Consider the following 12,960-nt stretch of genomic DNA (forward strand, 5'->3'; position numbering starts at 1 on the left):
TGTAGTTGGACTTCCTGGATTAGTCACATTGACTCCACTGCCTCATGTCCCACCCCTGTCCTGTTCCCATAGGTAACCACCCAGTCTCCTGCTCTGCAGATCAGCCTTTCATGTGGGTGCCAGGTATCCGAACTCCAGACCTTATGCTTGTATGGTAAGTGCTTTATGCATCTCTCCAGGCCATAAACACTTTTAAGTTACAGAAACAAACATTTCTGTGGTTTCACCTTTGAAATATTTTAGTGGGTGGGTCAAAATAGAGCCATGAACCAGGATGGTAGGTCATAAATGGAGGTGCCAGAGTGATGTACACTGTATCTGTTACCGATGCATATCTTGGCTGAACTGTAATCACCTAATAAAACCATCTGCCAGAAGCCTCTCCTGTTATCAACAGAGCAAATTGAAGCATGAAAATGAGGTGACTGCTTATCTCTCAACCTCCTTTTAGAGAGATTAAATATCAACTGGGGTACTTTGATTCTATACCCAACAACCTCTGCAACATTTTACCTAAGTATACTACACCAAATAAAACCCAAAAAATCATATCACATTAAAGTCTTTGGATTTAATTTTGAATATTACAAGTAGAATGTCTCATGGATTCCGATCTGCCTGGATCTGCCAGCTGATAGGAAGTTAAAACCAGGGTTCAACATTAAGAAAACCCTTACTGTTTTTACAAAACCTGTACATTGTATGTATGAGGAGCTCATTCATAGGCCAAATCTAGAAAGGGTCCCTATCCTGAGGGTCAAGTTTTCAACTGTGCTGAAACTTTAATGGCAGCCTACTGATGACAGAGGTTACTTTACTTGAACTAGCAAACATGAATCCACTCTCTGTAGGACAGGAATATATTCAGAATTCAGGAAAACCTTGACCAGTGTATGGATTTATTGGCATGCAAAAGGGGCTTCCAGCAGTAATCCTAAAAGGCACAAGCAAGGTTAAAACCAATGGCAACGCACCGTCATGGCCAGTGACGTGGAATGCTAGTATAGCAGGAAGGACAAATTTTTCCATGCTGCCATGTGGAGGGCTGGGCATGAGGCAGCTGCAAATGAGAAAGGCTCTGGAGCAAGGAGTCAGTCCACTGCTGTAAGCCAGGGCCCTCAAGAATGTAGGAGGAAAGTTATTCCAAGGTTTGCCTGAGGTTTTGTAGGTCACCAGGGACCACATATTCTGGGTTTGTGTCTGGGGATAGTATACTATAATCAGGTATTCTCACACCTGCATACCCAGCCCATCACCAACTGGGACAAGCAAAAGAAGTTCCTCTTGCAGTATAGATGAAATAATTTCTATCAAGAGCTAATGATCAAAAGCATTCTGTCCTGTGTTTGTGAGAATGTGCTGAATTGGGTATACTTGAAGGTGCGGAAGAATACACGCTACCTAGCAGTTCCCATACCCTAGCTGATTGGCTTACTTGGCACATATATCCAAATGCCTTTGCACCAAAACTCTCTGTTTCTAACTAACTGAATACACCAATCTTACCTGTTATTAAGGTTCTCACTTTTACAAGATTCTCATGCCCACTGTAGTCAGTAAAATTCAGTAAGGCTCCCATTGTATGTAGTGTTACCTAAATAGCATATAAGTTAGCCTACGATAAACTTGTGCAAAAACTCAGAAATCGGAACCAGAATGGTAAAAAATATACAAATGCTGCATAGAATAGGAATATGCAAATTAACTATAATCCTTATTTTTCTAATAGATGTTACCTTTAGTTGCCTTTTCTTTTTCTGCTGGGGGGAGGGGACTCTCAGTAGCTTCACGAGGTCTGATGGCCCAAACCGCACTTCCTCATACTAAGCCAGTGTGCCTTTGTGGTGATTTCCTTCACTTCTATTGGCCATGTATGATAGCATATCACAAAGAAAAGTACCTATCTGAGTCACTGGTAACAAGTGTTACAGGTAGTAAAATTTTAGGTTTCTGAGCAGAAAACAATGCTATCATAATCCATCTACATGGGCCCAGTCTAATCAAAATGGTTGTTAAATGAGAAAAAAACACAAAAGGGCCATTTCATTGTTAAGAACTCAGTCCAGCATTGCTGACTTTGAAGATTTAGAAATGAGGATAAGTGCCAAGGTCTGTGGGTGTTTAGAAAAACAAATCGTCTTCAGAATACCAATGATGGTAGCTTTGTTGGCAACTTGGTTTCAGCCTGCTGACACCAAATCTGGACTCCTGACTTCTAAAATAAAAATGTAATAAAATTTCTTTTATTTTAGGCTCTTGTGTTAACCTGCTATAATTTTTTTAAAAAGAAAAATTTAAGCAACAGGTGTTTTGCTTCTGGGATTACCTAGAAATATGATCAATAAACTGGAGGAACTGTTTACATTTATAATAAATAAAACTATTGATTGAATGGTGTAATTTTTAATATTTTATTTGAAATAACACAAAGGCAGTATACAACCCAAACATCCTCCTTTAGCTGCCCTATATTTAGAAGTGCTATATGCTAAAGAACATTTTCAGTATAAAAACTCCCCATCAAAATGATCTTGCAATCTCAAAAGATGTTCATCTTTTGTATATTACAATTTTTGGCCAGCTGTTACAATGCATGCCTTTAATCCCAGCATGTGGGAGACAGAGGCAGAGATGGGTCTCTATGAATTCAAGGCCACCTAAGGATGCCTCAAAAACAAACTAAAATACTCCCCAAAAAACACACACACCCATATCACCCCCCCAATATCCTACTGTTTCTCTCCCCCCCCCAATATCCTACTGTTTCTCTTATACTCTCCTGTTCTAAAGTTTATGTATGTACATGGGCTCAGAATTAAAGATACCAAAAGACTGGATCAGAAGCCCAAGTGTTGAGAGTTTCCCTCTCTACCTAAAACTCTCAATATTATCCTCAACTGTCTCGGTATTAAGAGAAATCAAACAATACCTCATTGTGTCTACAATAGTTTTATCTGTGAGAGTAATTCAATCTAAAAGACTCTACTCTCAGTTATCACTTAAAGACTTTCTAGTAGGTTCTACACTCTACCCTAAGGAAGAGAATCTCAAGCATTATCTAGGGCTGGATAGATGGCTTACAAGTATCTTTAACGAGCCCAAGGCCCTCTTCTGATATTTGGGCACATGTAGAACACTCATATACACAAAACTAAAAAACAACAGGGCATTATCTAACTTCCCTAAAAGGCCTAAATTCTAATTCACTCCTTAAAAGGCCTCTAGAAATAATGCTATCAAAGTCAGACCTGGTGGCCTCTACCTTTAACAGTAGCACTTGGGAAGCTTAAGAAAGTAGATCCCTGTAAGTTCAAGGCCAGTCCTGGCCTACAGTGGCAAGTAAAACCACATCTCAAAAAAAAAAAAAAAACCCACCTATGATGTATTGCCACTATACTGAAACTGCCCCATACACTAGGAGGTACATTAGATGGCCAAGGTAGGATAGAAAACCCATTCCTGTACACATGTAAGATAACATATTAGTACAATCAAGTCATCTACATCAATACAGATATACAGTATTATAGACATATTGCTTCAAAGGCAAGAAAAGACATTCCAGAAAGCTCAGGCTTAGCATTAGAAGTGCTAAGTCTGATTACTGAGTGTTTACAGATAATCACGCCTAGGATGTACATGGCCCTCCCCACATGCCAGATCATACCTTAGACATTGTTTCATGTTATAGCAAAGCTTCTTAGTCAAGTTAGATTTTTTTAGGTCTTACTACTAATCCATGTCAAAGCAGGTATTGTGTACTCGTTAAAGGAACAGAATACCATGCTGCAAAGATGTACAAAAAAATCTCTTAACTCCTCTTCTTATGTTGAATGCACAAAACTGTTCAGTGTTGTAGATCAAGTCCTGGTATATAAAAGTCCTTTGATGTTACCCAAGTGCCTCTTTGAGAAGATCGAAATGGTAAAGTGGGCTCAGATCACCAAGGACCAATAGGATACTTGCTGGCTGACAAACAGAAAAACATGCCAATTCCTTGAGCATAAATCAGCCTTTCCATTCTTATGGTCAAGGTCTGAGGATACCCAGCACACCTTTGCCTCTGAGGAAAATGAGGACTTGTTTAGTGTCCAGTGTCATCTATTCATGTCCAAGTAGATCCCAATGATTATCAGCTTCACTTAAGGTATATTGCCAGGATTTTGTTGAATTCAGTTGATAGGATCCCAATAATTTTTATAAAACCAAATTCTGACTAACAAAAGAATATTTGTGTTTTCATAGGAAATGTCATAGAAGAAATAAAAAGGCTAGAAAAACTTTCTATGAAATGAGCAATTAAACAGTAAAAGGTACTGCACATACAAAAGCAGAAACTCCTAAAATTAATAGAGCATTAGAATGTCCGTTGGATTACTGTAATCTGTCTTGAATTTGGGGATTAGTAAATCAGCAGCAGAGTCCACATATCCCATGAGTTTCCATTTTCCTGCACTGATCAGGTCACTCAAAGCCACATTAGAATATAAACAATGGGGTGGCCTTACTCTTATTTGGCAAAGAGTAGAGTCCAGGCTTCTACTTCGGCCCTGATGTGCTTGTGAGTCCATGCTCAGACTCTGTGGGAACAAAGGAGAAGCGCCTTCAAGATGGATGAGAAAGGGCTGGGGATTTAGCTCAGTGGTAGAGCGCTTACCTAGGAAGCGCAAGGCCCTGGGTTCGGTCCCCAGCTCCGAAAAAAAAAAAAAAAAAAAAGATGGATGAGAAAGAGAATCTGTGGTGAAAGGAATCTGATTTCCAGAAAATATATTTGACCAGAACAAAAAATCTTCTCACTTTCTCTCAAGATCTCAGTGGTATTACAGCATTTATTATAGTGCTTCCATTTTTGAGCAACTGTCATTGGAGCCTATGAGTAACCAAAAAAACCATAGATTCCTTACGCAAGCCAGGAACCTTGAATGAGAGGGCTGCAGTCAATGAGCAGTTACCAGAGCTATTATTTGTGAGGATATCCAGTGAGGAGGAACACTCAAAGGCAAAGCATCCAGCTTGGCTGCTGGAAGAAAAGGTTAGGTGATAAGGAAGCAGGATGCTCTATCAAAGAGCAGCAGGTCAGATTGGAGAGAAGCTCAGAGTTCTACAAAGTCATCACCTAGAAGTATCAGAATGCTGCTGAAGAGGTGGAATCAAAGTTCAAGCAGTATCAATATCATCCAGATGAGTTACATCTGCAGACCAAGATGCTCCAGTGTTATCAGCAGGCTCTCAACTGATCTACTCTGGACAGCTAATACATGGACTGTGTCAACCATCCCAAATAGAGCATTCCAAGAGGATATCGTCACCCCTGAGAACACGCAAAGCTCCTTCAACATTAATTCCAGAGGTAGAATTTTTTCTATTAAGAAAATAACCCAATTAAAGACAACTAAAGACAGACACTAGAAAGTGGACTCAACAGTATCATAACTGAAGCCTGGGTTCAGTAAGAACACTGTTCAGTGATAACGAAAACCCTCAAAAATGAAAAAAGGGAAATGTGTCCCTCCCCACCTTTTTGAATATTTTCCCAATATGTGAAGCCAAAAAATGTTCTCCTCTCTCCTCACTTCAGCTCCACCATTAAATGATATCCACTGTGAGAAAGCCAGGAGAGAATTAGGACACTAAACCATTTCTAATGGAGAGATAACAAGAGAGCAGCAGGCTAGGGTAACAGTGCTGGGTAGACTCATCTGAACTGTGGTGTGTCTGGGCATGTGCTTTTTTGGTTCTGTTATGTAAAAGCTTTTTCATTATAACTTCTTAAGCTGACCCTCCAAGAAAGGCAGAGAGAAAATGTACCTTTTACTGGAATGTTTTTGAGTGCAAATAAGCCATTTTAATCAATAGAATGGCAATTTTGGGTTATATAACTTCCAGAGCAAATATTGAAAATCTCACTGTCAGTAATAAATTTTCTGACAAAGTTATACAAAAGGTACAGTTCCAAATTTGTATGAGAGAAGAACACTCATTAGCATGAGCTGTAGTGATAAGACTGATGTGGTCACAGTCGAAAAGGAACTTTCTCTCTAAATGTTTATTAAGGTGTTGGTCCTGGGCTAATTATTTTTAGGTTAAGTGAGGCATTTGGGTAGACATGTTCTGTGAGGCATATGCTGTTCTTACTAACCCTTGGACGTGCTAGTAGACCAAGCTTCCTTTGCCAAGAGCTCTTCAAAGATATCATTATGCATGTAAAAGAAGACATATCCAGTAGAAAGCCTAGCCTTATATACAAGGTCCTCTTGTATACCTGTCACCTGTAGATCACTATAAGTGAACCAACTCTGCTTCCTGAAGTCAAAGGCATCATTGATATAGTGGCCTCCATTGGGACTGTTCCCAATATGGTTGATAATACTAACAAGCCTGTAAATGTTATCTTCTTTTTGATTTAACTTCTGTGGCTCCACCTTGCTTGTAGGCTTTGCCTTATCGAAAACATCATTGCATCCAGGGCTCTTACTGGAATCTGATGAGCCCTGTGAACTTAGACTACCATTCTGGGTATGTGACACTGCAGGTTTCCCAAGGTTTTCTGTCTGTTCCTGGGAGCTGGGTTTTGGACAGCTTTGAGGAAGTGCCTCTTTATTGCATTTCTCAGCCTCTTGGCACTTTTGTGATCGCTCCTCACTGATGCTACCAGAATCTAAATCACTAAGTACATACTCTTTCTCGTGTTTGATTGTCTCAGTCTCATTTGTAAGTTCTGACCTGACCACATTTGCACCTTTCCCTGGATCTTCCTGCTGCGCTGACCCACTCGACACTTCAGAGACTCTCTTTCCATTTTGTACTTCTAACTCCTTGTCTGATCTGATGTTTACAGTCGGGAAAACCTTGGATCTTGAGGTCCTCCCTGAATTACTTGATAATTTGAGTATTTCTGAACCCAACTCTTCAAGGGGTCTTAGTAAGTCAAGATTCTTAACATGCTCATTTGGGAGAAGGGGCTGGGGAGGTTTTGTGTTCTTGTTGCAGTGACAAGACAGCCGTAAGTACTTGGAAATAACAATGTGCTGCTCATCTTTGTTCATTATCCGGGACTCACTAAAGCTGTAGCGTTTCAGGTGAACAATAATAACCCTGGGTAGCCGGCCAAACTTGTGCAATGCAACAGATTTATTGTACAAACACCTTTCACACCTATGCTCAAGCTCCTCTGCCCTAAAGAAAAGATCTAAACTGGACTGGATAGACATGTTTTGGTCTTTCATTCCTTGAGGAATGTTGATAGAGAGATATCTACTTGGTTCTCTCTTAAAAACAGTCAGGCCACAGGCTTTACAAAAGATGGAACTCAGCAACTCAAATTCAAAATTGTTGGTAACAGGACAAACAGGTGTTCTGTTGATGCTAGTATAATTAGCAAAAATCTCTCTAAGTAAATAATAATCTCCTGATTCATTCTCAGATTGCCACATCATGTTTACTCTCTGGACAGTCTCCTTCAACTGAACTAAACAGAGACTCAAAAATTCATGAGCATCATTCTGCCTGTCAGCTGCAAAGACCTCGCCAAATATTGGGAGGGCTTTTGTAATACCTATAAGTAACTTTTGTCTGGTTCTTGCATTGTAAATATCTTTCAAAACCAGCAGTTGCATCAAGCGCATGTTAAAGTCATCTTTGGGAGGTTTAATCCATGGGAAGCCCTGATTGAATAAGTCATTAACAAACAGCGGAATTGAGCATAGAGACTGTAATACAACATTTATGTAACAGGTATTTCCAACATTAGGTAGGCCTTGCCATGACTTTTCTGGGTCAAGTAAAAATGTCTCCATATACTCATGCCAATCTAGCCCATTCTCAATATAGTGCGTTTCAAACAGTAATGGTGAAAATAATTTTGTAATGAGATCATTAAGATCACGAACATTCACACTACCCTCCTCGGGATAGTTGGTCTCAAATGGAAATCCAAACCCTGCCTTACTGATTTCTACCGCTCTCACACCCCTTTCTTTCCCCTTTTCATTAGATATGGACACTACTAAATTTGTCTCAAATTCTCTGGTACTGCCCTTCAGGTTCTGTTTTTCCTTTTCTGCACCAAGAAAAAATCTTTTCCTCTTCATGAACTGTGATTCTAATAATCCTACTGCATTAAGTGAGGCTGATGAGGGCGGAAGTAAAGGCAACTGACGAAACAAGCACATTTCGCTTTCTTTGGCTGATTCAAAGCACGCACTACTTGCTTTCAGATGACCTTCCGGTGGGGAAGAGCTCAACTCCTGTGCACTCGTGCTAGGATCACCAGGTCTCTCACCACTTCTCCTGGCTGCCCGAAGATTACTTTGATAGATTTTGTCCAAAAATCTTTTCAGTCGTCTGGCATCCATGGTGGTGAGTTTCTCGACAAACAAGAAATCATTATTTTTAAAAGTCAGATGTAGGTAATTCTGGTCTTCGCCATAGGTTCGAAGGACCACACTTTTAATATTATTGTATAGTTGCAAAGCCTTGATCTTTCCAGTGCTGAAATAGAGAATAAGTTTAACTTCCCTTTTGCCTATAAATGTCTCAATGAATGCATTTCTTGACTTGGACATTCCTGCCTTTGCACTCCACAGCTGGACTTGAGCATGTATCAATACAGGATCCATACTTTTTTTTCTTGGCAAATAAACACACGTTTCTTGGTTACTAGCAATCTTGACGGTTTAGTTTGTTTCCTAAGTTCACCTAAGGAGAGAACAAAGAAATAGTATGTAACTTTTTATATACCATGACTATTTTTTAATGTTGACTTTATACAAAAATCACTCATGTTCTGGGTTCTAACCTTTTAGTGACTAATCAACACCATTGGAGAAAAAGCCATGGTAAGAAGACAAAAATCTTGATTATAACCCCAAAACATGATTTTTAAAAATTCCAAGAAAAGCTCTTTTAGTTCTGAGAGAAATGCTTATATAAAACCCAAACTCTATTCCTATACACTGAATCTCCTTTCCTCTGCAATATTGCATTCCATTCTAATTAAATTCACCTTTCCAGTGGAAATCCTAAACCCTTAGATGACTTTTAAGACATAGCTGCACAGTATCTTGTGTATATACAGATAACGTGCTTGCTAATCTTCCATCACAGAAGGAACTCACATGGAAACCAAATCATTAAGCAAATAGAAGCATTAATAGCCCGACTGCAGATGGCTACCTCGTGATGAATAAAGGATTCATATATGGGATACTGAGTAAATCTATCTTACCTCCTTCCAGTGCCAGTTACATCATCTTCTTTTACTTGGCACTGAGGAAATTCCACACATTTTACCCTTCATTGCAAAAGTTAAAAAATAATAGCTTTCTAACTAAAATGATTTTGGTAGCCAGCTCTGCACATTTACCAAGTGGGTTCTCTCTATTCAAAGCCAGTGGGGAACGTTAAGTTTACCTGTATGTTATAGCACATGCTTCAAATGCAAAAAAAAAAAATACATTGTCAATCCTCAGAATCTAAAACTACTTTTACAAAACCAGTGAAGGATCAGATATATTCAATTACTGAAATTTAAAAATTCCAGAGTAATCTGGAAGAAATTTTGAATTAATTATATTAGACATCAGTACAAATGTTTACACCAGTAAACAAGTTCAGTGATTCATTATAAGTTGTGTTTTCTCCTAAATAGTTAATATTCTCCCTTAGTCTTCCCTATGTTGTTAGCTAACTCAGCAAACTGTCAGAATCAAGGAAAACTTCTGTTTTGCTCAGTGAAGTAGTTGTGGCCACACATATATATAAGTACACATAGGGGCTGGAGAGATGAGGGTTGATCTTACAGGGGTCCCGAGTTCAATTCTCAGCAAACACATGGTGGCTCACAACCATCTGTAATGGGATCCACTGCCCTCTTTTAGTGTGTCTGAAGATAGCTACAGGGTTCTCATATACATTAAAGAAATAAATAAGTACACATGGCCCCAAGTCAAATAATGATTATATTTATCACAGCAAAAACTTTCGATATAACATTTAAGCATAGCAGCAAATTTAAGTTTTCTACATTTGGGGATGGGGAGGTTCAAGACAGGTTTTTCTGTATAGCCCTGGCTGTCTTAGAAATTACTCTGTAGACTAGGCTGGCCTTGAACCCACAGTTCCACCTGCTTTTGTTTCCTGAGTGCAGGGATTAAAGGTATGCACCACATCTGATTTCAAATCTCTAGATTATGTACAGTTCACTGTTGTTCTGTGGATGCTACGTAAGGCTTTAAACAATTTTCTCTCTACAACAGTTTTAATTGTTCTTTAGTTTGTTTAAACATTCAACAAAACCTACAACTTAACGTTCAGATGTACTTTCATAGTTTCTACAACCCCAGATCAGTTTGTGTGCATGCATGCACATACACGCACATATATACACACACACAAACACAGACACACACATACATACACACACACACACAGATTAACCAGGCATAGAAGAGTACAATAGAATACAATTCCAGCCAGCATGAACTATAAGGGAAACACTGTCCTCCCAAAATATGGTGTTCTGTCTTTCTAATGATACAATAATCTAAATTCTTTTAGTATTTCTACTCTCTGTCTTCAAAAAACAATTAAAAGTTATACATAACACCACAAGTCTTTAATCATAGCACTTTGAAAGCAGAAGCAGGTGGTTTTGACACTGGCCCAGTCTATGTAATGAGTTATAGGATAGCCAGGGCTGTATAGAGACCATATCTCATAGAAAACAAAACAAAAGACAGGGGATGTACTTATGAAACTACCTGTATTTTTAATATTTCCTTAAAGTTTGACATACACTTCATTCTTGAATAAAGGACATTTCCTTAACCTCACTGAGTTTGAAAAAGACCAATGCTCATCTTTACTGCCCAATAGGTGAGCTGTCTAATAAGCACTGCCACTTCTCCAGCATATGCTAAACATAAAAGCTCTGTGTTCCATCTCAAGTCTCAAAGCTGTTAAGGATTGCCTTGGACTTGTTTAACGGATTTTAAACTAGAGTGCTGGTTCTCCACGAGCCACTATGTGCACACTCTAAGCAGCTGAAGGAAAGCCTCAGAATAGTGACATTTCTCTTCCCAGCTAGCTTCAAACTGAATAAAAGCCTACAATGATAACTACATGTCAAAGTTATGAAAACCCAGGAGCTTTTATTGAATTTTGTATAAACTCAAGTATCTCAGGTTTGATTGCTTGAATGCAAACACAATATATTAGGCTAGCTGATGTTCTCAAAGCATAGCCAGAAACTTACAAAATTTTATGACCTCTGTCAAGGCTGAAGGAATGACATGAGATAGGCAGAAGTTGGAAGTTGGCCACTGGTTGTTTTTTTTTTTAAATAAAATAAAACATCCAGTAGAACTGTTGCTTCATTGCTAATTTACTAGTTTTCACATATTGTTCTTTCTTCAGGTGTTTATTGAGCTATGCTTCACATTATGATATTCTGAACATATTTTCAATGCTGAACAGTGAAAACATTTCTCTATAAACACAAAGGATAGAAAGAATCAATATATTTAATGATTTAAATTAAACCACCAGTGTTCACAAGTCACAACGAAAGAAAAGTTTCTGTCCAATAAGAACGAAGGAGCCACAAAAATACCTTTTTGGTACCATTTCTAGGACTTGACACAATACATACCTACAATACAAAGTGCACACGCATGCGTATGTGTGTGTATTTTAGAGACAGAGAAAATCAGAAGACAGACACAGAATATCTTCCTGTGTTAAGGTACTTGACATTCTACTTCAAGTCCACAATGTACTGGCTTAGCCTCATATTTATGGAAAACTTGAGGAAGAGATTTGCCCTCAATATCTATAAAGCCCAAGAAACCTCCAAATGCCTGGGTTCATAATTCTGCATTCAGGATTTACACTATGTTGTAAACATTCACACACTCTATGCTGCATTTCCGTCTTCTGTTGTTCATGCTTTCATGATTTCAAAAGGAAGAAACACTTGAAAATAAATGACTTCATCATTTAAACCATCGTCATTCTCACGGAGTTCATTATAAAAGAGAAACAAATAGTTTACAGTGGGAAAAAGAAAGCATCTTCAATAATTGGTGCCAGTCTACCTGGCAATCTGTGTGTAGAAAAATGAAAATAGATACATATTTGTTATCTTGTACAAAGCTCAAGTAAAAGTGAATCAAGGACCTCAACACAAAACCAAATACGCTGAATCTAATAGATGAGAAAGTGGGAAAGAACTTCCAACTCATTGGCACAGGGGGAAATTTCCTAAACAGACTTCCAATGGCTCAGGCTCTAACATCAAGGATAAATGTGACCTCATGAAACTGGAAAGCTTTTGTTTAATATGGTGAATAGGACAAATCAGCAATCTACAGATTGAAGACAAACTTTATTAAACACATATCCAATAGGGGGCTAATAATTAAAATATATAAAGAACTCAAGAAACTAACCACCAAAAAACCAAACAACCCAATAAAAGAAGTGGGGTATAGAACTGAACTGAGAATTCACAATAGAGGAATCGCCAATGGCTGAGAAGCACTTAAAGAGATATTCAAAGTCCTTATTTATCAGAGAAATGCAAATCAAAACAACGGAGATGCCACCTTACATCAATCAGAACGCCTAAGATCAAAAACTCAAGTGACAGCACATGTGGGCAAGGATGTGGAGAAAGAGCAAAATTCCCCCATTGCTGGTGGGATTGGAAACTGGTAAAACCTCTCTGGAAATCAATCTGGAGGTTCCTCAGAAAATTGGAAATAGATCTAGCTATACCACTCTTGGGCATATACTCAAAAGATGCCCCATATCATGCCACATGTTCCACTATGTTCATAGTGGCCTTATTTGTGATAGCCAGAAGCTGGAAACAACCCAGATGTCACCCAATGGAAGAATGAATACAGAAAATGTGGTTCATTTACACAATGGAATACTATCCAGCTATTAAGAATGAAG

The 12,960-nt window shown here is 38.6% G+C and overlaps 1 protein-coding gene and 1 pseudogene across 3 annotated transcripts in view; one reads left to right on the forward strand and one right to left on the reverse strand.

Annotated features, from left to right (window-relative positions):
• The first annotated feature begins 264 nt into the window (after nucleotides 1-264).
• Nucleotides 265-5,285, forward strand: Chchd3-ps1 (coiled-coil-helix-coiled-coil-helix domain containing 3, pseudogene 1; annotated as a pseudogene).
• Usp26 (ubiquitin specific peptidase 26) overlaps nucleotides 2,388-12,960 on the reverse strand; it is a 47,143-nt gene continuing 36,570 nt past the window's right edge. For 2 of the 3 annotated variants that reach the window (XM_039099603.2, XM_039099605.2), the window contains one exon: nucleotides 2,388-8,697. In XM_039099603.2, coding sequence (XP_038955531.1) covers nucleotides 6,135-8,618 — 2,484 coding nt within the window. In that variant the 5' untranslated portion in view covers nucleotides 8,619-8,697 and the 3' untranslated portion in view covers nucleotides 2,388-6,134. The remainder of the gene's footprint in view (nucleotides 8,698-12,960) is intronic. The other variant, NM_001106948.1, reaches the window with a different exon arrangement.

Source organism: Rattus norvegicus, chromosome X (assembly GCF_036323735.1).
Source record: "Rattus norvegicus strain BN/NHsdMcwi chromosome X, GRCr8, whole genome shotgun sequence".
Lineage (NCBI taxonomy): Eukaryota > Metazoa > Chordata > Mammalia > Rodentia > Muridae > Rattus > Rattus norvegicus.